The sequence below is a fragment of the Passer domesticus genome, chromosome 8 (genome assembly GCF_036417665.1).
Source record: "Passer domesticus isolate bPasDom1 chromosome 8, bPasDom1.hap1, whole genome shotgun sequence".
Lineage (NCBI taxonomy): Eukaryota > Metazoa > Chordata > Aves > Passeriformes > Passeridae > Passer > Passer domesticus.
This window is the reverse complement of record NC_087481.1, coordinates 27,013,408-27,037,044: the sequence shown is the minus strand read 5'-3', so window position 1 is coordinate 27,037,044 and position 23,637 is coordinate 27,013,408. Positions and strand designations below refer to the sequence as shown.

The 23,637-nt window shown below is 45.6% G+C and overlaps 1 protein-coding gene across 12 annotated transcripts in view; it reads right to left on the bottom strand.

The window, feature by feature from the left end:
* Nucleotides 1-23,637, bottom strand: part of PRKG1 (protein kinase cGMP-dependent 1) — a 368,725-nt gene that overhangs the window by 125,142 nt on the left and 219,946 nt on the right. For all 12 annotated transcript variants that reach the window (XM_064429924.1, XM_064429923.1, XM_064429930.1 and 9 more), the window contains one exon: nt 6,639-6,744. In XM_064429924.1, coding sequence (XP_064285994.1) covers nt 6,639-6,744 — 106 coding nt within the window. The remainder of the gene's footprint in view (nt 1-6,638; nt 6,745-23,637) is intronic.

Here is a 23,637-nt window from a genome sequence, read left to right as displayed (position 1 = left end):
AACAATAGAATAATCTATAAATAGAAGGCAGCAAGTTAAACCCAAACCAGGTCTTGTGCCTCTGAAGATCACAAGTGGGTCTCTGAGGGTGTTTTTTCCTCACGGACAGAATCAAAAAGGGGGGAAAGGACATTGTGGTTTTGTTCTCCTTGGAAATGTAAAGACAGGATCGCACGGAGCACAGCAATCTTGCCAGTAAATTAGAGTTTATCTCATCAAGTAAACTCTGAGGTGAATGAAAAAAAAAAAAAAAAGGCAAAAACTGGAAAAGCAGGGTAAAAACTGCAAAATCCTCAGGGATCCAGGACTTATTCCTCAGGGCATCCAGTGCTGCACCCCCTGGTTCCTGCATCTACCTCCTTCCCACTGCAGGTGGCATTTCAGCATTCCTGCACAGCCCAGAAGTGCCCCACAGAACCCCAGGATCTGAGGCTGGAAAATCCCTGCCAGCCCATGGAGTCCCAGCTGTGCCCCATGCCCACCTTGTCCCCAGCCCAGAGCACTGAGTGCCACCTCCAGCCCTTCCTGGCACACCTGCAGGGATGGGCACTGCAAAGCTCCCTGGGCAGCCCCTGCCAAGGCCTGAGCAGCCTTTCCATGCAGAAATTCCTGCTGCTGTCCAAGCTGAGCCTCCCCTGGCCCAGCCTGAGGCCCTTTCCCCTTCTCCTGTCCCTGTTCCCTGGCAGCACAGCCCGACCCCCCCTGGCTGTCCCCTCCTGGCAGGGGTTGAACCCACCCGAGCTGAGACCCCAGAGATGCAGTGTGGGAGCAAAGTCACTGCCTGTGCCCTGCCTGGGGCAATTGATTGGGTGTCCAAGTGCAGATCCTGCAGAATGTGACAATAGGGCACATCCCATGGGGTCACACCGGGGTTGTCCCTCCTCTGTGCCAAGGAACAGCTCTGTACAAAGAGCAGGGGCTTGGATTGGGTGAGAGGAAGGAATTGTTCCCTGGCAGGGTGGGCAGGCCCTGGCACAGGGTGCCCAGAGCAGCTGGGGCTGCCCCTGGATCCCTGGCAGTGTCCAAGGCCAGGCTGGACAGGGCTTGGAGCAGCCTGGGACAGTGGAAGGTGTCCCTGCCCTTGGCAGAGGGTCCAATGTGTTGATCTTCAATGTCCCAACCCCACTCATTCTTTAATTCTATGAACTAGCAATATTAAAATGAGATATTGACTTATTCCAATGTGTATTAACCAACATTTCAAACCCAGCTGACACCAGAACCAAAGGAATTAATCCTCCCTTTCCATTGTGCCCTGAATCAACAGGAGCCTGACCCTTCTGCCTCCTTTTTCTTTCTCCTCCCTTTTCCCTGTGGTGCATTGCCTCCAATAAGGATTTCCTTAGTTTAAAATGTGCATGGTCAATATTTAACCTCTCTCACTGAGCAGTAGCTGCCCCAGCCCCCTCCTACCTATTCCCAGCATTCACAAGAGGTGACAGAGACTAAACTGTGGCTATCAAAAAAATTTCAATACAAAAACCATTTCAAGAAAAACCGCAGCCTGGCCTTCCCCCCAAGACAAGAAAGACAATTTTTCCTGTTAAAGGGCAGAAGGAATGGACAGTTTGATCCCGTGGAGCATCCTTTCAGTTCTGCTCCAGCGCCTGCCCAGGCACTGTGGAGCAGCAAACCCAGCTCCTCCTGCTCAGCTGCTTCCCTGGCCATGCCCTCAATGTCCCCAGCACAGCCTGGATTTCAAATCACCTGGTAAAAACCAAACACACCAGGCAGACAAGAGGTGGGGCCGTTCCCAGAGCTTCTTTTCTATGCAAGGGACTGAAATCCCACAAAGCCTGGAGGCAGGCTGGGCTCACACTTTAGGGATGACCCCGGGAGCTGCAAGAATGTCCAGAGAGCTCCTGTGGGTATTCCCCACCCTCTGCAGCTTCTCACATCCAGCCTCATTGAAATCCTTTCCCTGCCTGCCCAAGGAATTTTTTCATTCCTGGGATTCAAGGCTGTGTGTTTAAGTGGGATCTTGCCCCCAGTATCCATCACTAAAGCTCAACTCTGCCTCCAAGGAGACACCAAATATCCCTCATCCTCTCCTGACTGCTTCCAGGGCCTTGGAGGAACTGGAGCTTGCACCACAAACTAGAACCCACAGCCTCTTTTAACTGAAGGAAGCTTTTTTCATTTATGAAGCCTTTGTTGGGAAGAAAAAATTGCAATATTTATTATTTCAAGGCATTCTGATCTTAAAACTTTTATATTTAGCAGGAAATTCTTGCCACAACACAAGGTTTTCCCCCCCACAACTTTTATTCCCCGGACAAATTAATTTAACAAATAGTTGTTTCCTTAACTGAAATATTCTGATTTTAATTAAGCGGAATGATTTTTAGGACTGGCTTGAGAAAGAAATCATTGCAAGCCTGGAACAGTGAATATTGCAGTGAGAGGTACAGAGGCATTTAGCACGGCTGTGACCTCACTGCACTTGCATAAGGACAAATACATTCAATTACACACAAAAAGCACAATTTGGGCTGAAAACTGGAGATTAATTCAACAAAAACTCCCTGCACCATCAGGAGTTACTAAATCTACAACACTAAATTACATTTCACTTTTCACTGCCGGTTGCTCTATGATCTATCTTGACCTAACCTGGATTTAGTCACATATTGAGCTACCAAAAATCTGAGTTTCCAAGGGAGTCACTGCTCTGATTCATCTTGCAGGTTGTCTTAGGTTGCAATGCAAGATGGAACCAAAAGTATGTATTCTATTACCAGCTGGGGCAGTGTTTTCTATCTTCTCCATGACTCATCCCTCATAACTCCCGGGGGAATATCTTCTGTTCATGGGCCAGCTGTTAAAACCTGGTGGAGCAGGTTTTTCTTTATCTCTCCCACAGCCAATCCTCCCTCCAGGAGATCTGTTCATGGCCACTGAGTGTCCCTGCATGGCTGAGAAAATTCCATCATCCCATGGGGAGATGCTCCGCCCAGGGGAGGAGCCAAGCATTCCTACCTGGATACAATCTGAGCACAGCAGCCTTTGCCCCCTGCATTTCCAGAGGAGCAGCTTTCTCCTGCCCTGCATTCCCAGAGGAACACCAGGCCCATCTCCAGCAGCCCTGGAGCTCCAGAGGAAAACTCCCCCCTTGTCCAGGATCCCTGCTCCAGCAGAAGCACAGCTGGCATTGCAGGAGGGCTGAGCCCCCATGGGATAGGGCTGTGCCACCACCCTGACACACAGGGGTCAGCTCCTGCTCTGACTCTGGCAGTGCTGTTTTGTATTACTGTATTTTTATTTTCCTAATAAAGAACTGTTATTCCTGCTCCCATATCTTTGCCTGAGAGCCCCTTAATTTCAAAATTACAAGAATTCAGAAGGAGGGGGTTTACATTTTCCATTTCAAGAGAGGCTCCTCCCTTCCTCAGCACACACCTGTCTTTTCAAACCAAGACACAGGTACCTATAGGGATCAAAAACCAGCCAGCTTTTCCAGCCCCTCCTTGGAGCAGGCACTGCCATGGAATGAGGGCGGCTTTTGATCCCATAAAGGATCATCTGCTGATTTTGGGAAGGGAGGCATGGACTGGTTCCTCAGAAAAATTATATTCCTCAGGAAAAGGATATTCACTTGCTTGCTCTAGAAGAGTTGCTTTCTATCAGTCAGGGGATTTATCCCAACTTTTCTTAGTGCACAACTCCTTGGAGCAAGGTGGGATACAGCGTTCCAGCCCAGGACACATTGGGAAGGCACTCCTGAATTTCTCAGCCAGAAAATGGATTTTTCCTGGTTTTATGGTTTTCTCCTGGCTTTCAGAAGAATGGATTGACACCTAAGGGTGGCCCTAAGGAGCAGCAGCTGCCCTGTGCCAGCAGGATGTTCCTGCTGAGGAAAACACCAGCAAATCCATGTTGCCATTGGAGTGATATTTCCAGAGCGCCCTGGAAATCCAGCTGCACTTATTTTCAGCAGGATAAATGAGAATTAAACAAAATTAACTAAATGAACAGCCTCACTTCACCCCCAGAAGTTTAATTTCTGCTGTGCTTTGCTCCCACGTGAAAATCTGTTGTTGGAGATGGTGATAATTCAGTTATTGTGATAATGGCACAATTAGAGAGGGGCTTTTTAGATTTATATCAGCAGGAAAAAATCCTGTCCAACTCCACTGGCTTTTCTCTGGGCAGCCACCATTCAAACCTTTATTTTTTATTCAATTTATTTCTTAACAACAGCATTTGCATTCATGCATTAATACAGGAAAGGAAAAAAAAAAGCCCCAAACCCCCCAAAAGCAAAGAATAAAGTCAACAATCAACAAGCTCCGTTTCAGGATTTACCCTGGTTTTCATTAGAAACATTTTGAAGGAAAGCTTCTTTAAAATAAGAACTTAATGTAGCAAATGGGATCTAAAAATGAGCATTTAATGTTTCATATGAAATTTAAACTGATCTTGAGACAGCTAAAGATGCCCAGAGCCCAAGCTTCCAATGGGAAGTAACATTTTTAAGGACCTTCCTACAAGTGCTCCAAATGAAAGAAATACTTGTCCTAAATTGGAACAGTAAGATTTTATAAAATAAATATTTATTTGCTTGCCTTAGGCCTTTCTAATGAGCCACAGGTTGTGTTCAAGCAGCAGAGCCACAGAGTGAGGAAACACTCCTTGCTTTCCTCCTCACATTATTTGCTTTAAAATTAAAGCTGGGCAGGCTCTGCAGGACATGAATCCAGATTAATCTTGACAATCTACTGGAAAATCCCTATTAAAGCTCAGAGCTTCAAAGCTTAATGTGAGCATGGGGCCTGCTCCAGCAGCTCCCACCCCAGAGCTGATCCCACACCCATTCCCAGGTTTGTTGAAAAGCTTTTTAATGCTGGGATGGATGGGTTTTAAACCCCTAAAACACAGCAGCAGGTTCTGTTTCCTCTCCTGAGCTGGGTTGTTGATAATCATCAACAGAGACACCTGGAAAAAACTCAGCCATGCTTTTCCAGCTGTGGGACATTCCCATGGAAATGCTGTCCCTCTCCAGGGAATTCCTGACCTCACCAAGTACCTGAACAAGGGCAAGAGGAACAGCCTCAGGCTGGCCCAGGGGAGGTTTAGATGGGACATTGGGGAAAATTCCTCCTGGAAAGAGTGGCCAGGCACTGGCACAGCTGCCCAGGGGGTGGTGGAGTCCCCATCCCTGGAGGGATTTAAAGCCATGTGGAGGTGGCTCTTGGGGACGTGGTCAGTGGTGGCCTTGGCAGTGCGGGGGGCATGGCTGGACTCAATGATCCTAGAGGGTTTTTCCAACCTAAAAGATCCTTTACATCACGTAGATGTTGTATTTTATATATATATATATATATATATTTCTATTATATATATATATATTTCTATTACACATGGTATATAATATATATTTTAAATTATATCTACTTGTATAAATTAATATTTTATTAATAATGGCATGATTAACATTTTTATTTTTTATTACTATTATTATTAGCATTATTATTCTTTTCTTCTCCCTGAGTCCCTTTCCTCTCCAATACTAACTGGGACAAGCCTGCTGTAGTAACAGCTTAGTAATGTCTGAGTAGCAGTGGGATGGCTGAAAGCCTCACAGTGGCCTGGGCCTCCCCTTCCCTACAATTCCTGACATTTCCTTCCCTGTGGGATCATTTTGGTGTCATGAAACACAATCTGCTCCTTACACTGTGGCACTGGATTTCATGAAATCAGGGAATGTTGGAGTGGGAAGGGACTTTAAAGCCCACCCAGTGCCACCCCTGCCATGGGCAGGGACACCTTTCCCTGTCCCAGGCTGCTCCCAGCCCTGTCCAGCCTGGCCTTGGGCACTGCCAGGGATCCAGGGGCAGCCACAGCTGCTCTGGGCACCCTGTGCCAGGGCCTGCCCACCCTGCCAGGGAACAATTCCTTCCCAATATCCCATCCATCCCTGCCCTCTGGCAGTGGAAAGCCATTCCCTGTGTCCTGTCCCTCCTTCCCTTGTCCCCAGTCCCTCTCCAGCTCTCCTGGAGCCCTTCAGGCCCTGGCAGGGGCTCTGAGCTCTCCCTGGAGCCTTCTCCTCTCCAGGTGAGCACCCCCAGCTCTCCAAATAACCAGGATTATTCATTATTGATCCTCTCCAAGCCTTAAATCTCTGAAGGAACTTTTGGGAAAATCAAATTGAATGAGTGAAAGATTTGTTTTTTTCTTTATGTTACTCATCTAACCTGAATTTTACAGTAATCTAAAGATCTGCTTTCCTAAAAACTCCCATTTTACTTCCAGAAGCACAAGAACACACCCCGGATGGATCTGAACCAGTTTAAACCCCAGATTTTTCCCTTGAAAGGGTAGGTTTTTTTGTCAAAATGTGTCTTTTCTGACACACTTTGAATGACTCATATGAAAGCTTGTCTCTCACCCCTCAGCTCTGGGACTCTTTGCCAATGAATAACTCACAACAGGAATGAAACTCCCCCACAGCAAAGCTCCCCCTCCTCTCAGGAGGATGGGCAAACAGCAAATAAAAATCATCATAATAATAATAATCATTAAAACCGAAAGAGATTAGAAGGAAATAAATCAAATACTGCACTCACAGAAAAAAAAAAAAAAGGCAAGAGAGGACGGCAGTTTCATGGGGTTTTTGGATAAATAAACAAGTGCCATACCTTTTCAAAAATTCCATATACTCGGTATGCTTGATGAGGCCAGTCCTCATCATTATTGTTTGAAAACATTGCCGATCAATAGCCCAAAGTTTCACATTTACGAGAGCTGGAAAAAAACAAGACAAGGGGAAAATGTGATTAGCAAAAAATGTCCAAATTCCTGTTGTGAACTGCAGAGGAAAACGATGTCATTGGGAATGGGGAACACTGCAAACCAGGAAATTCAGCTGCTGGACATGAAAGCATGCACTGAGGGGATTGGGAAGGTCCTGGGGTAGGAGGTGGATGAGGGGCTTTGGAAGGATGGCCTGACAGAGATGTGAGAGGGGGAGAAATCCAGGAAAGCCAAAGGTGAGCAAGGATTTGGGGTCACTTCATCACAACCTGAGTGGTTTTGAGACACTTTTAGTGCATTATCCAGCAAAATCCATTGAGGGTTTCCCAAGGAAATTTCCAGACCTAAGCCCTGTTATACTCTGATCATGAACCACTGCTCAGCTGGGGAGATTTTGAGCCATTCTTTTCCAGCTTTACTTTTTGGGTTCCTGCTGAATTCCAAGACTTCTGAGTCACTCACCAAACACCACAGCTTATTCTTCAGAGGCAAAATTCCATGGTAAAAAAGGGGAAAACCAGTGCACAGAGAGCAGAACCCCGAAAGGTCCAGATTTCATCTCAGCTATGGCTTAGACACTTGCATTAACCATAAATGCTTGAGTATATACAGTTTATAACAGGGCTCCTCCTTAGACAAACAGTTTGATTAAAACTATTCCCGATACTCTACACTTGTATTAATTTCTTTTTTTTTCAGAAAGTAAATGCAATAAATTCCATCCCCATACCTCCATTTGACTGCAGGAAACAGCACGAAGCAAAGAGACTTTCAGCAAAATATTTACAAATACTCTCACTGATAAAATCCATGAAATGAATGGGCTTTGATTTGCTGGTCCTTCAGTTCCCAGACCTCCTCCTTAATGAGTTTTTATCCCTAACTACATTTGCAAGATAGAAAACCTTCAAAGGGCAAACTCAAAGATTTCTTCTTGAATTGCAAGGCAGAACAGCCCTTAAAGCCTCTTCTAGTTTTCAACACAAGAACTTCTCTTGGAGAAGCATTTTTAGTTTCATAACCAAAGCAACACCTGCAGGGATGGGCACTGCAAAGCTCCCTGGGCAGCCCCTGCCAAGGCCTGAGCACCCTTTCCATGCAGAAATTCCTGCTGCTGTCCAAGCTGAGCCTCCCCTGGCCCAGCCTGAGGCCCTTTCCCCTTCTCCTGTCCCTGTTCCCTGGCAGCACAGCCCAACATCCCCTATCAGGAATTGTGGAGAGGTGCTATTCTCTCATTTTACAGCCATAACACACTGTTCTATCTTATATGTTTTAATAAAATCCTATGGATTTAGGATATCCTAATATAAAATATACATATTATATAAATATATATATATACACACATGGATAGATAGATACACACACACATCCTATATGTTATAGCCTATACATTTTAATAAATTCACATACCAGCCCCCCCCCCCCCCCAAGGTCCATGCAGCCTAGGAAGCTGCTGAAGTGCAGACAATGCACTCCTTTATTAATTAAGCCACTAATCACACCTTATATTCTCGTTTCTCCTGCCTTAATGACAAACAGCTGCTTTACTAAAGGCTAATCAGGGTAGAGATTTAAATGTCAGCAGGACCCTTATAATCAGCATGAGCAGCATCTCCTGTTGTGCTGAAACCCCCTGTCAGGGCTGAAGAAACAGGAGGAATTCTGTGGGATTTGATGCCTCTAAAGACTTCAAAGTTATCTATTTAGTACTGCCTTGAGATGAAAAATATATTTTTGGGATATGTCCTGCAAATTCAACATTCACCGGGAATTAGAAGAGACACAAGCAGAGATTTTCTGGCACATGTCTCTCCACAGAGCCTGTGCTGGATGCTAGAAGTAAAATATAAAATATCCCATTCCCTGAGTGTAGGAGGCACAACCAGAAAGGAATATGAGAAACAAAATGATGAAAGCAGATATGTCTGCAACAGGAGATTCCTTTCTCAATTATCTGAAACATCATCCTGCAGTCAGAGCTGTGATGCTTCAATTTAAGTTTATTGTGTGTTTTACACTTTTTTTCCCAGCAAAATGCCATATCTGGGGCTCTGTTTGATCTTTGGAATAGCACACAACAAAATCACTGCTCATCCAAAAACCCCCAGGAGTTAGGGCAGGGATGCCCAAACCTGTGATTTCTATATGGCTGCAGTTGTAGGAGCTCTCCAGGTGAGGGAATTGGGCACTGCAGAATATTTGAAACAACAGATTGATGGGAATTATGATTTCTGACACATTTCTGCTGTAGTTCAAGGGCTGAGGACAAAGGAAATGCTGCTGGAGAAACAGGGAAGAGCTGAAGCAAAAGTGTCAGGATTTCCTGGGTCAGAACTGGATGGGGGTGGAGATGTTATCGTTAAAGTTTAAATTTGAAATTCTTGCCATGGTTAAGCCCTAATTTCTGATTGAAGCTGACTGAAATTATCTAAATCAATCATTTCAGTAAATAAATCAAACTCCTCTCTCCATCAACACGCCTGATTAAATCTAATTTAAAAACTCAATAAACAGTTTTGAACTTCTTTTCCAAAAAGAACTATTTCCAAGCTTTTCTTCCTATTTATTTACTTGGGAGCACATGAAAATACATCCCAACTGAAAGGGGTGAACAGAGGGGTGCAGAGTCCAGCCCAAAGCCTGGGATGTGTCCCAGCTGGTTCACCCATGTCCAGAGCCTTCTCTTCTGTAGGCTGAACAGCCCTAAATCTCTAAATAACAAGGATTATTCATTTTATAACCCCTCCAGGCCTTAATTCTCTTTAATTTCAATACTTCCATCACACCTCCAGCCTGCCCAAGGACCAAGTTTGGGCTATTTTGCTTAATTTCTTCCCATGGACCCAGTGGCTGAAGATTATCACCTCCTTTTCCCCTTCCTCACATGCACAGGCAGTGAAATAAGGGGAGAAAATGAGAAGTTTTAAGTTAAATATTTACAAAAGAGCAATTTAAATGCTGTTGATATTATTTAATATTATATATTTTATGTTAGATAGGTGTGGAAGTTCTGAATATTAAAAAATCCTTGACATCAGAACAGCCAGCAGGGGCTTTATTTCCCAAATGAAATGCAATATTCACACGGCCCCACATTCTTTAAGCAGCTTCCCAAGTTTTTGATGTGCTCATTGAAGCCTTCCCAAGTTTTTTCAAGGATCATCAGGTGTATCATCCCCAGCCCAAGTGCTGCTGGCAGCGTTACCAGACCTGAAAATTATTATTCCTTTGCACCCCAAGCTGGAATTCACCAGCTCACTTTGGCTTTTGGGCTATTTTATCCCAAAAATTGTTTGTTTATCTGCCCTCTGGCAAAGGAACAGCCGCAACTTTGTTTCCTCAGGGCTTTTTTTGGCAGGCAAAACATCAAATTCCCGCTCCTATTTAACCCTCCTCCCACCTGGGCTGGATTTTGCAGGGAATATTGTGGAATTGACCACAGGGGAAACCACAGCCGTTTCCAGCTGTTTCTGGTGCCTCCTGTTTCAGGTATGAGATGATGGTAAAAGCACATTTAACTGAGCAGGAGGAGCACATGGAATTGCTTTATCCCACCAAACACTCTGGGAATGATGAGGGAGGCTCCAGCAGACTCCAGAATACATGGAGTGATGCAGAGGATGCATCCAAGGGCTGGAGCAGGAATAAATTCCTTTATTCCCAGATGTTTCTGCCCCAAGTTTCTAACAGCAGCACTGGGACAAGGATGACTCCATCCTGTTATCCCATTTTTTCAGGAGGTCCTTTCCCATTATTCCCCAGGTTGGTTTTGGCAGTAGAGAAGGAGTCATTTTAATTTGCCTGAGGATAAATGCAGAGAAAACCTCTCACTGACAGAGGGTGGGGTTAGATGGGATTTTGGGAAGGAATTGTTCCCTGGGAGGGTGGACAGGTCCTGGAAAAGATTTCCCAGAGAAGCTGTGGCTGCCCCTGGATCCCTGGAAGTGTCCAAGGTCCCATGCCTGGAATGCTTGGGCTGCTGTTCAACCTCTGGTCTCAGAGGTAACAAATAATAAATGCAGGTTTTGTGAAGAGGAAAGGAAGCAGGAAGGATGTAGGAGCTCCAGGGAGCTCTGCTTTCACTCCAGTCAGCTCCAGGAAGCCCAAAATTCCAAGGAAGTGTGTAAGGTTTGCTTAGGAACAACACCTGCCTGCAGAAGATCAGAAAACACCAAGGATAGAAGGGGAGAGAAATTATTACCGAACTCTGCTCTTGAACAAAACCACCTGGAGTATTACATATAAATATAAATTAAATAGAGTATTAAAAAGGCAGCTGAAACTATTGAATTTAACAGTGTTAAACAGATCTGACAACATCTATCAGCCAGGGCTAAGCACAATCAGCTGGAGCAGGTGCTGTGCAGGATCCTAGGAATTCTCTTGGAGTAATCCAACCTCCTCTCCCAACATGTCACAGAAAACTCCCAAGGAATTATTCAGTGTGAAAAACGCCAATCACTTGTTTTAAAAATTTTGAAAGTTTAACAGTAATAAAATAGTTATAAAAATAGTAATAAAATTAGAGTAATACAAATTTGGACCATTTGGATTAGGATACTATGAGACAATAAAAACAAAGAGTTACAGACAGTCCGGGTACCTTTTTCTGGGCAAAATAAGCCCAAAAAAGGACACATGTTAACAGAGTATTAACCTTTAAAAACAACAGCCTGTTGCACATTCATATATCTCACATGTGATGCATAAATTCCATTCAAGCAAAGGATTCTGTCTGGTCAGTGTCAACTTCTTCCTCTGAATCCTGACAGCTTCAGGGCTGAGTGAGGCAGGAAGAAGTTAGTTTCTTCTGATAATGGAGCAATAAATTATCTTTCTCTGAAAGATTTAGGTGTCCTATGGCTGCTATCTCGGTGCGAGTACCTCATTTCTTTCTTTAAAAAAAGTATCTTTTTTAAAAGATGTTCTATTTTAACATTATGTTATAACCTAAAACTGTATTTAACACACTACTTAAGAAAATTAATACAGCATAACTTTCTAACATAACACATATAATATTAACATTTGTGAAAAGCCAATCATAAAATAAGCATTTTTCACATTCAGGAATAACCCCACCCTGGGTGATTTGATCAATTGAAGGCCCCTGATGTTTCCCTGGTGTTTGTTTGTCTCTAACATTCCCAATCTTTGCTGTCTCCCCCAAATCTCTCTGTCCTTTCCTGCTGCCTCCAAACTCCTCAGCCTTAATGAGAAGTGCTGGCAGGGATTAATTAAGGAAGTGTTCAATTACATCAGGTATTTTTCCTTGGAATTTCAAACCACTTGTACTACAACCCCTGCTAATTACCCATCCTGATTTGCTCTTTGCAAGCTGTTATTTTACATAACCTTTCCCTGTCACCTCTTATTCCTCCCAGTTCTGCTCTGCTCACATTCTTACAACACAGAGGTTTGCCCAGGTTTTTAATTAACCCTTGTACAAGCTCCCAAGCTACTTCAGAAATCTTCTTCGGTCCTGTACACTGAAAGCTGAAATAATTCAGGAAGAACAAGCTGGAGGCCCACAAGAAATACTCCCAAATCCTGTTTGGAGTGTGATGGAGAGTGACATGTGTGAGGTGAGATTAATGGAAAGCCAGGAAGCATCTCAGGCAGGTCAGAAGTCTCAAATTAAAGAACTCATTTAGTTCACTGACTGTGAGATGGGGGTGAGGGAAAATGTCTCCAGTTATTTGGGGAAGGAAAAGGGGAAAACAACACAAATCTCTCCTGGAAGGTGGAGATTCAGCCTGGGACAAATCACTGGCATGCAAGGAAAGGGGAATGAGGAAAGCAATAAATTCACATTTAAAAGAGATCACAAATCAGTTCTAGCTCCTTGCCTACAGGAGCTCCAATCCCAAGGAAAATTAATATTCCCAATTAAAGACGGGATCTTAACACAGCCCTGGGTTGGAAGGGAAGGTGTTGATGAATGGAGAAGTTGATGTGGGGGACCATTAAAAAGGGAACAGGAAGAAGAGCACTAAAAAGGAAACTTAAAAGTGCAGTTTTCCCTCCATGACCAGTCCCAAACATTCCCGTGCTAATCTCTGCAGGGATCCTCCCTGCAGTGCAGCCACAACCTGGCTGGAGCCCTAGAGCAGCATCCTGGACACTCAGCTCCAGAGTTTCCAAAGGGAATGTGTAACCTCTGCTCCTAGAGCTGCTTTGTAGCTTTTTTTTTTTCCTAGTTCAATTGCTTGAATTTATTTTGCTGCTGGAGCTCTGAGCTGCTCCCTTGGGCTTTGGATGGGACAAAATTAAAATGTTCTCTGAAGTGATGGCTAAAATAGAAAGGGAAAGCCAAACTGCAGCTGTCTGGGTGTAAAGCAACATGAAAGAACTCTTTTTACAGGATGTTAGGAGCAGAATGATTCTGCTGAGCAACGGGACATGCAGAAAAATAAAGGAGTTTTGGACTAAATAATATAAAGTAAAGCAGTGGAATGAATTATTCTGGGATTGTAAGACTGGTGAAGCTGAACCCCACAATCCCCTCCACAGAAATGACACGAAGAAAATGGAAATAATCGCAACACTGAGATACTTGTACATCCCAGGGACAATTTTTTGTCCCTTGTCCAAGAGGCTCCAGGGCTGGAGCTCCCATTCTCCAGCTGAGATTTGGTTTTACCAGGAAAAAAACATTGAGGAAAAGAGATAGAGGGATAAAACCACACACCCTTCAGAGGCTGCCAGGAAACTAATCTCACAGGAAAGCCATGGCATGTTCTTGACCTTCTATTTTCTCTCCAAGCCTGAAATGTTGTAGTATAAATCAGACCTTCTCTCCATTTAAATCAAAACTCACTCAAGTTTCTAAGACCTGTTCACTTAAACCAGATGAGATAGGAGGGAGAAATCCTTCCCTGGGAGGGTGAGCAGGCCCTGGCACAGGGTGCCCAGAGCAGCTGTGGCTGCCCCTGGATCCCTGGCAGTGCCCAAGGCCAGGCTGGACATTGGGGCTTGGAGCAGCCTGGGACAGTGGAAGGTGTCCCTGCAGGGGATGGGCAGGGGTGGCACTGGGTGGGATTTAAGTTCCCAACCCAAACTAGTCTGGAATGAACTTCAGCCAGCACAACTTGTCCAAGAACAGCAGCAGCAGTGAGGATTTTGTCTCCTTGCCCCACACTCAGCTGCACGTTTCCTGCAAAATGCTGCCCATCAACCTGCAATTGAACACCAAACAGAATTGCTCCATTGCTGCCATCTGCAAACAAAGCTAAACTTCCAGCTTTGAGCTGCAATCCCAGTATTTTCAGAAACACAGAGCAGTTAAAGCAGGGCTTGGCAGCACACAGGGAACATGAAGCAGCTCGAAACCCCAATGACACAAAAGCTTCTCTCGGTGTGATTAAAAAGAGGCACTTAGCTAAATGAACTTTGCAGTAATTCCTCGTGTTTCAACGCTTTCTTTATTTCCCAAGAGCAGCATTTCCTACACAATGATTAAATAACCTCTGCTCGGATTTTCCTCTCCTGAGCATTCCCTGTTTTCCACACTACATAGAAACCTGTCCCATCCTGTAAAATCCCTGGGCTGCTATCCCTGGCTTGTGCAGGTCTGTCCTAAAGGGTTTGCTGTGCTATTTAAACCCAGAGGAGTTGCAGAGCAGGGGCTGCATTAATCCACTGCCCTGTGGGAAAAGCTGGGGTTTTTAGGGACTTCCTCTATCAAACAAATCCCAAATCCAAGGAGATCCCATCCCCACAGGAGATCTGGGATAACAGGATCATCACAGTTTCCCAGACTGGTTTGAGTTGGAAAGGATCTTAAATCCCACCCAGTGCCACCCCTGCCATGGCAGGGACACCTCCCACTATCCCAAGCTGCTCCAAGCCCTGTCCAACCTGGCCTTGGACACTTCCATCTTAGAGGTCTTTTCCAACCTGATGGACTCTCCAATTCTAACTCAATCCTGCTCCTATGCAGCCTCAATATTGTGTCAGGTTTGACATCCAGTTGTGTTTTAGCCCACTGGCTTTTTATTCCCAACTCTGCACCTATTTCTTCCTGAAATGAGCTGATCTCTGGGATTTTCCTTGCTCCTGCACTTGGAGAGCTGTGGACACCACAGGCACTGCACAAAGAGCAGCAGCAGGTGCTGAGGAACAGGGAAAGGGAAAATGGCAATTCTAAAATATCACTGGAGGGAACTGTTCAGACACCCTGAGATGGCACTCCTGTCACTTCAGAGCCTTTTTGGGGTGTCTGCTCCAGAAATCAACATGGGGAAACTTTGTAGGGTGGCAGGAGCAGGTCTGGATCCAGCAGCACTTGGATCACACGTGGTGGGAGCTCTGGGAGGTGTTTCTCCACCAAAACCAAACCAGGGTGGCAAAACCTTTGCTGTGGCAAAGCAACACATGGAGAGTGGGGGACAAGGAGGGCACTCCCATCAACACCTGTTTGCTGCTCCAACCCAAACTGGGAGGCAGATGGAATCCTAAAATCATAGGATCGGGAATCACTAAGGCCAACCAAGAATACAGATTCACCACTAAACCCCTAAACAGAGCCACTGGCAGTGCAAAAAGCACAAAGCTCGCTGGAATCCAGCTGAAATCCAGCTGTTTATGGGCAAAAAGAACAAAACAAAGAAAGAGAAATACCAGGAATTTCTCTAAAGAGGGAAAGGGGGATATAAAGAAATAGGGCAACATTTGTTGCAGGGGATTTCAGCCATACATTATTCCCAGGCCTGGGAAAACAGCCCTAGGGTGCACAAAAAGAACTGAAAATTCCTTTTTGCCTGCTTTGCTTCCTCTGGGAGATGAATTTCCCCCAAATGCCAGGGTGAGCTCATTCCCTGTGCCATGGCAGCACAGGCAGGTTTCCACCTTTATTTCCACACCACATCCAAAGGCTCCACTGAGGCTGCCAGAGCTCCAGGAGCACTTGGACAACGCTCCCAGACAGACGGTGGGATTGTTGGGGTGTCTGGGCAGGGCCAGAAGGTGGATTGGATGATCCCTGTGGGTCCCTTCCCATTCAGACATGCAGATCCCACCTGGAAGAGGGGTCCCCAATTCTTCCTTCAGAGGTCACACATCAACTTTGGGAAAAACTCTTCCCCCCCTTGCCCTGAGCCCCCAAAGGCTGCTTCTCAAACCACCCCATCAGCAGTGCAGGTGAGGCTGGATTTCCCTGGCTGGCAGAGTGGCTAATGGGATTCATGAGGAGCTGCTTTTCCAAACCATTAAACCCATAATACCAACAGAAATAACACCGTGTATTCCATCAGAGAAACTTGTGGGGTTTCAATAAACGCTGCGAGGGACAGCTGGAATAAAAACATTCCCCATGCATTTACAGGAGTTGTTCAGGGCCATAACGCTCCTCTGGCTCTTGATTAATACATATGTCAAATAAAAATGCCTTCCTGATATGCAGAAGCATCATTCCATCATTCCAGAGGGTTCTGACTCGGGTGGAAAACACTGTTAACTGAACACTGACTGTGGTAGTTTGCTCCCGGCTGGAATGTGCAGAAATCACATTGAAAATGGCATTTTGAGGAGCTTTTTTCCTTCCTCTAATAATATTTATTAATTATTTTGAAATTTCTGCAGTCCCCAGCCAGCAGCCAGTTTCCGTAATGCACACAGCACTTGCTGCTGCATCCCAAAGAGAGCAGTGAACGTGGTTAGAACACACTGAAATCTGCCTTCCCTGGAAAATTTGCTCATGGGTTTCAGAGAAAATTACGTGCCAATGCTGCTGTTCAGGAGCTCTTATTTTTTGAGAGCCAGCAGTGAGCTCAGCTGTTGGGGGAAAGCAGACATTAAAGACTGAGCTAACAAGTGTGCAGGTATAAAATATGGATTAAAGCTGGATTTGGTTGATTGGAGTTGAGAAGGACAAGATTGGAAGGAGCAGGGAAAGAAGAGGTGGCCCTCACAGGGAAACCAGGCTGAGATGAACCTCAGGATAGCTTGATGGAACTTCAGATAAACCAAGAGAAACTGAGGGAAATCTGGGACAGGCAGAGGTAGGAGAGACTGTGGCAGATGGGATCCCAGAATCTCAGGATGGTTTGAATTGAGGGGACCTTAAATCCCACCCAGTGCCACCCCTGCCATGGGCAGGGACACCTTCCACTGTCCCAGGCTGCTCCAAGCCCCAAAGTCCAACCTGGCCTTGCCCCTGAACTTCAGCACATGGCAGAGATGGTTCTGTGTGTGCCCCCATTTCAGGATGGGAGATGGAAGAGGGTGATGGACACTGAGGAGAATCTGCTCCCCTGATCCCCAGGGAAGGCATTTCCAGGTCCTTTCCAGCAATCCAAGCAGTTCAGCCTCTCCAGACACAGAGCCAGAGCAACCCCAGAGAGCCCTGGAGGGGCTGGAGCGTGGCCAGGGAAGGGAACGGAGCTGGGAAGGGGCTGGAGCCCCAGGAGGGGCTGAGGGAGCTGGGAAGGGGCTCAGCCTGGAGCAAAGGAGGCTCAGGGGGGACCTTGTGGCTCTGCACAACTCCCTGCCAGGAGGGGACAGCCAGGGGGGGTCGGGCTGTGCTGCCAGGGAACAGGGACAGGAGAAGGGGAAAGGGCCTCAGGCTGGGCCAGGGGAGGCTCAGCTTGGACAGCAGCAGGAATTTCTGCATGGAAAGGGTGCTCAGGCCTTGGCAGGGGCTGCCCAGGGAGCTTTGCAGTGCCCATCCCTGCAGGTGTGCCAGGAAGGGCTGGAGGTGGCACTCAGTGCTCTGGGCTGGGGACAAGGTGGGCACTGGGCACAGCTGGGACTCCATGGGCTGGCAGGGATTTTCCAGCCTCAGGGACCCTGGGATTAATTTCTACCCCCAACACCAGGATTTTGGAGTTCTTTTTAAACAAACAGGGGACATCCACTTCCTTCAGGTGCTTCAGCAACCAGATCCAGCAGCCTCCAGCCTCTGCCCAGGAAACAGGAATTTCATCCTGCCTGCACCCTGAAATCCTCCCCTGTGTGGTGTCTGCACTAACATTAAATTCTGCCTCTAGTTGCTCATTTAACCTCTCCCAAGGGCCACATTTCAAGCACTCATTTCTCCTCATTCAGGGGATTGTAAGGTATTTATGCCTCAAGATTCTGATCCTGTGAGACACAGGATGTGCTGGACAGGCTCCAAAGCTGCACAGAAATTAATATATAGATAGAAAAATATGTAAAAATAACAAGGGATCAGATTCCAGCAGCTTTATTTATGTGCTTGCAGCTCCCTGGAATTCCACATGTTTGTTGGCCTGTGAATAATTTCCTAAAATTATTAGGAAATATAATAATGATAATGATGATGATGATAACAACAACAATAATATTAATAATAGAATATATTCCTTTCTATATTGCTATATATTATTATAATACTGTACTTTTATTATCCTAAATAATTAATATTAGTATTATATATTTATACTATATGTTTATAATTTTTAAATTATTGTTATTATAATTACTATCCAAAATAATCCACAACTGGCTGAATGAGGCCTTTTTTGAGGAATAATTTGCTCTCTGCAAATCTGCCAGATCTGACATGAAGGGTGAAATCAGACTGAGCTGAGACACAGCCAGGGCAGCAGCACCAATCCCAAAACCAACTGGTTTTCCATTATTTCCAGTTATTCCTTCCCATTCTCCTGTCAGGATAACGTGGGTGCCTATTGGGCCTCGGTGATTTTGGCCAGGGAGAATTTAATCCTTAATGTTCATTTTTACAGCTTTAAAACTTTGGGTTTTGTGTTCATCAGAGAGGGGCTGGAAGGTTTATTAAACATGGATCCTCTGTAGAAATTCTGGTGGGAATTCCAGTGGAACAGGCTGATTTTAATCGAGTTTTAATAGCACAGGGTTGAAGGCAGCTCCAGTTCATTTACTGAGGTCTGGGAGTTTTGAGAAGTTGCTTTTAATTTGAAGCTTGAATTGGATATTCTCTTCATTTTCCCTTCCATAAAAAAGTAAGATTTTGTCTTACAGATTTCTACAACAAAGAACAAGGACAGCTCGCCAGAGTGGAAAAATATATTCAGAACTAAATATTGCAGAGGAATGAGGGGTTTGAAAACTCCATTGCCTTAAAAAGACAGGAAAAACAGCCAATAATGAACTGGCATTTAAAGGAAGCTGCATTTAAATCAATCACACAAAGGTGGGGAGCGGAACCAGAACCAAGGGTAGGCGAAAGTGCTGGAAAATCCATAAATTAAGATATACATAAGTTGCAAGGTCTTATTTTAGGCTGAAAATTCTCAGCAAAATTCACTGAAAAGGACTCTGTGCCACAGGACAAGACACGTGGGAAACTGCCAGGTCAGAATTACTGAGTGACCTCAGCTGGATCTTTTTTTACCCCAAACTGTCTCATCCTTAAAGCAGCCTTGATCCCAAACAACAATTCCCCAAAGAACTGCTCCAGATCTGCTTTCTGCTGAAAATACTCCAATTTAGTCCCCATGGAAATGAAAACTCCTAACTTCCACCCCACGGTCAGCCTTAAATATAAAACAAATTAAGAGAGAAATGAGGAAACTTGAAAGGACATGAAAAGGAGAAGAGAAAAGGGAAAGTAAAAATTATTAGTAGTATTAAAAGCATCTCATTGCATCCCTGAGAATTTGGGAGGAAATATGAACCAGATATCCCCAAAATGACACGAAATGGAGCAATAAAAAAGCTGCAGGAAAGTGTGAGAAGGAGAAAGACAATCTTTTAAAATGCTGATTGTACCTAGGTGAAGGAAAAACAAGGACAAACCCATGGTGAGGGACCCAACCGAGATATCTGAGGAGCACCAGGCAGAAGGTTGAGAGCAAAATCTTTTCCAAGAGAAAAGGTTTTTGCAGAGTTTGGGATGCCAGGATTATTTCAGCACACGCCCTTACTGTGCACTAAAGGCAAAAACAGAGGTGGAAAATGCTGGGAAAAACGACTCCCAGAGGCTTCAAGAGAATTTCCCACTGCCTTGTCTGATGCCTGAATCACACAAATCAGTAAAAATTAGGTATGAATATATCAAAGGGGTCACTGCTACTCTTGCTGAGTGTAGGAGTAGGAAATTAAGCCCTTGGTTCACCAAACTCAGCATGGGAAGGGCTGGAATTGCTTCCCTGAGCATTTCAGGGGCATTTTGACGTGGTCTCTTCATAAAGGTTCTCAGGGAAAGTCAGGAGGGTTAAAGACACCAAGCACCCAAGAATCCCGGGATGCACAGGGGGATTCCTGCTTCCAACATGCTCTGAAAAAGAAGTGGAAGGTGAGGGTGAGGGAAAGGGGATCAAACTGGGTGATGTTGTAAAACCTGCTGGAGGTAAAAGCTGAAGAGGAGCTGCTGGACACTGTAGAACCCACAAACTCAATGGATTTGGTGCTGTAGAACCCACAAACTCAATGGGATTTGGTGCTGTAGAACCCACAGATCCAACAGGATTTGGTGCTGAGGGTGGAAAATGATGCAGGAGGGGAGAGCTGAGCTTGCCCACAGAGACAAGGGTGTCATGGCTGAGCAGGAGTCACCACACAGTGACCCCTAAATCACCAGCTCCATGTTAAGCAAAGCCAAAAAGACAAAAGGATTGGGAAAAGAAAGGTGAACCAAGCAGAAAATCCTGCTGTGGTCCCTCCCTCCAATCCCACACGGAGCCACTTGGCCAGGAGGCTGAAGGAGAACACAAATGAGCATGGAAAAGGGCGGGGGAGGAGGATTAGGGACATCTGGCTCCAGGGGAGGGATCTGGTCCAGGTATTTTGGAAGCTCCAGGGGAGCTACAGCCTCCTTCTGAAGGGCTTGGAAAAGGCAAAAGCAAATCCTTAAAAAAAAAAAAAAATACAGCTGGGATTTGATTTTGCTGCCTATTCCCTGGCAAAGCTGCGTTTGGAAACATTTCTGTACTGGGTGCAGGACAGAACCTTTTTAAATCACCAGCCTCATTCCCATCTTCAATACTTAATGCCACGTTTATTCCCTACCCTGCATTCCTGGAACCAGGCTACACAAACAGGGGACATGGATCAAAGTTGGGACACCTGCATCAGGATACAGATTTTCCTTGGATCCTCTCCAAGTTTGAAATGCAAGACAAGGGTGAGAACATGAAATATTTCTGGATTTTGGACATTTCTGAGCAGCTCAGAAACACAACTTGCTGGAGATGTCCTATGGCATGGCTACAAAATTATCCAAAATTATTATCCAATATTCTCCAAAATCTCTGTCTTCTTCTGTCCATAAAATATCACCACAATCTCCATTGCCACCGTCATGGAATGGTTTGGGTGGAAAGGGATCTTAAAGCCCACCCAGTGTCACCCCTGCCATGGGCAGGGACACCTTCCACTGTCCCAGGCTGCTCCAAGCCCCAAAGTCCAACCTGGCCTTGGGCACTGCCAGGGATCCAGGGGCAGCCACAGCTATATTCCAACATATATTTTAAATATTTAAAAAAAAAAAATTTAAAAAGCAGCTATGGGGGCTGGGGGTGATGAAGATGCTCCAAGTGGGACAACACCTAAAAGGAAAAACTCCATCACCTAAAGGAAAAGCTCCATTTGTACAATTCTGCCCATAGTTGTCAGCAGCTGAACTGGTTCTTCCTGAGCTCTTTTGAATCCAGCCAAATGTGCAAATCTCATTAAAAATACTCAGGATCTGGACTTGAGGCCACGTTGGTTTTTTGTTGGGTTTCTTTTGTGGGTTTTTGTTTTGTTTATTTGTTTGGTTGGTTGGTTTCGTTTTCTGGTTTTTTGTTTGGTTGGTTTTTGTTTGTTGTTTTTTTGTTGTTGTTGTTGTTGTTTTTTTTTTTTTGCTGCCAGTGCAGCATCCAATGACCTAATCTGGGAATCAATAAAAAATCACTTGAAGGTCTTAAATTTGTTACTGGTGCCAGGAGTCTGGGTTTGTATTGATCCCAAGCTCTGTCAGGTGTAACCTGAAATCCCAAATCCCTAAAACACTTAATCCAAAATATCCCCTGAGAGGTTCTCCCACAGGAATCCCTCAGTGGTTTGGTGGTACCTGAGCCCCACAAGGCATTTCCAGCCCAAACCCTTCTGGGATTCTGTGATTATTATGCAAATATCACACTGTAGCATATCTAGAAAACCTCTGTAATTCACGTCAGCCCTTCCTCAGCTCTCCTCAAAAAGCTGCATCCTTCTCTATCAATTTCCCAGGAATGCAAATTATCCCAGCGAGCTCTGTGGTGTAATTAAGCCATAACGTTGATTACATACTCAGTCTCCCAATAGATTGTTTATCCCTCATTATTAGCATACAAATATCCCAGGTACTCATTCCCTGCCTCGAAACTTGGCCAGGTTGTTCTGATTCCAAGGCAGAACACAGGCCTGGCTCATTGAATCCCAGGATCCCAGAAAGGCTTGGACTGGAAGGGATTTGAAACCCATCCAATCCCATCCCTGCCATGGGCAGGGACACCCTCCACTGTCCCAGGCTGCTCCAAGCCCTGGCCTTGGGCACTTCCAGGGATCCAGGGGCAGCCACAGCTGCTCTGGGCACCCTGTGCCAGGGCCTGCCCACCCTGCCAGGGAATAATTCCTTCCCAATATCCCATCCATCCCTGCCCTCTGGCACTGGGAACAATTCCCTGTGTCCTGTCCCTCCATCTCTTGTCCCCAGTCCCTCTCCAGCTCTCCTGTTGGCCCCCATGGCAGGGGGTGGAACTGAATTTTAAGGGCCCTCCCAGCCCAAAACATTCTGTGATGCAGAAAGCAGGAGCAGGGAGGTCATTCTGCCCCTGTGGCTGGCACTGGTGAGGCCACACCTGGAGTGCTGTGTCCAGCTCTGGCCCCTCAGTTTGGGAAGGACGTTGAGGCGCTGGAGCGCGTCCAGAGGAGGCAACGGGGCTGGAGAGGGGCTGGGAACACAAACCCTGAGAGGAACCCCTGAGGGAGCTGGGGGTGCTCAGCCTGGAGAAAAGGAGACTCAGGGGTGACCTTATCACTCCCTGCAGCTCCTGAAAGGTGGCTGTGCTCAGCTGGGGTTGGGCTCTTCTCCAGGCAGCACTGACAGAACCAGAGGACACAGCCTCAAGCTGTGCCAAGGGAAATATAGGCTGGATATTTGGGGAAAGGTTTTTACAGAAAGGCTGGTAAAGGTCTGGAATGGCCTGCCCAGGGAAGGGTGGAGTCACCACCCCTGGATGTGTTTAAAACAGACTGGATGTGGCACTGGGTGCCAGGGTTTAGTTGAGGTGTTGGGGCTGGGTTGGACTCGATGATCTTGGAGGTCTCTTGCAATCCAGCCCAGTGGTTCTGTGATTCTGTGAATTCTGAGAATGATACCATGGCAAGTAAATCCCCAGGATAACTTTGGAAAAAGCAGTCATTCCATGGGTACAACCCTGTGTTCCAACACCTCTTAATGCCTTCTGGAGTTATCAGAGGTGAAGAATGCTCAGCCTCAACCCTGATGATCCCAATCCTTCCTGGATTAAGAAGATCACCAGCCTACCCAACTTCCTGCTGGAAATGCTCCTACAAGTGAAAATAACCACAATTCCCAGCTAAAACAGAAGGATTTTAATCTATTGCCATGTCAGCGGTTAGTATCTTAAATATCATTTGTTGGGCACGTCCAGGGGATTGATTTTCTGATTAAAAAATGCTGCTGCTCAGCTTTTTTCTAAAGGAAAAAGTTACAGGTGTCAAGAGTGAACCCTAAATTCCATGAGACCCCACAGCTTGATTTTGAATTTTATGGGATTTCAGGCAGAGAAACCCAGGAGCATAGGAGATATAAACTGGCCCAATAATTAGTCAGTTATTCAATGGATTGGAACAACTTCAATTCAGCAAAATTCTCTTTCCTTCTGGTTGGAAGGCTCTGTCCTTTTTGGTTTTATCTGGCTTTACCTGCAGTAGGGGATTTAATTATGA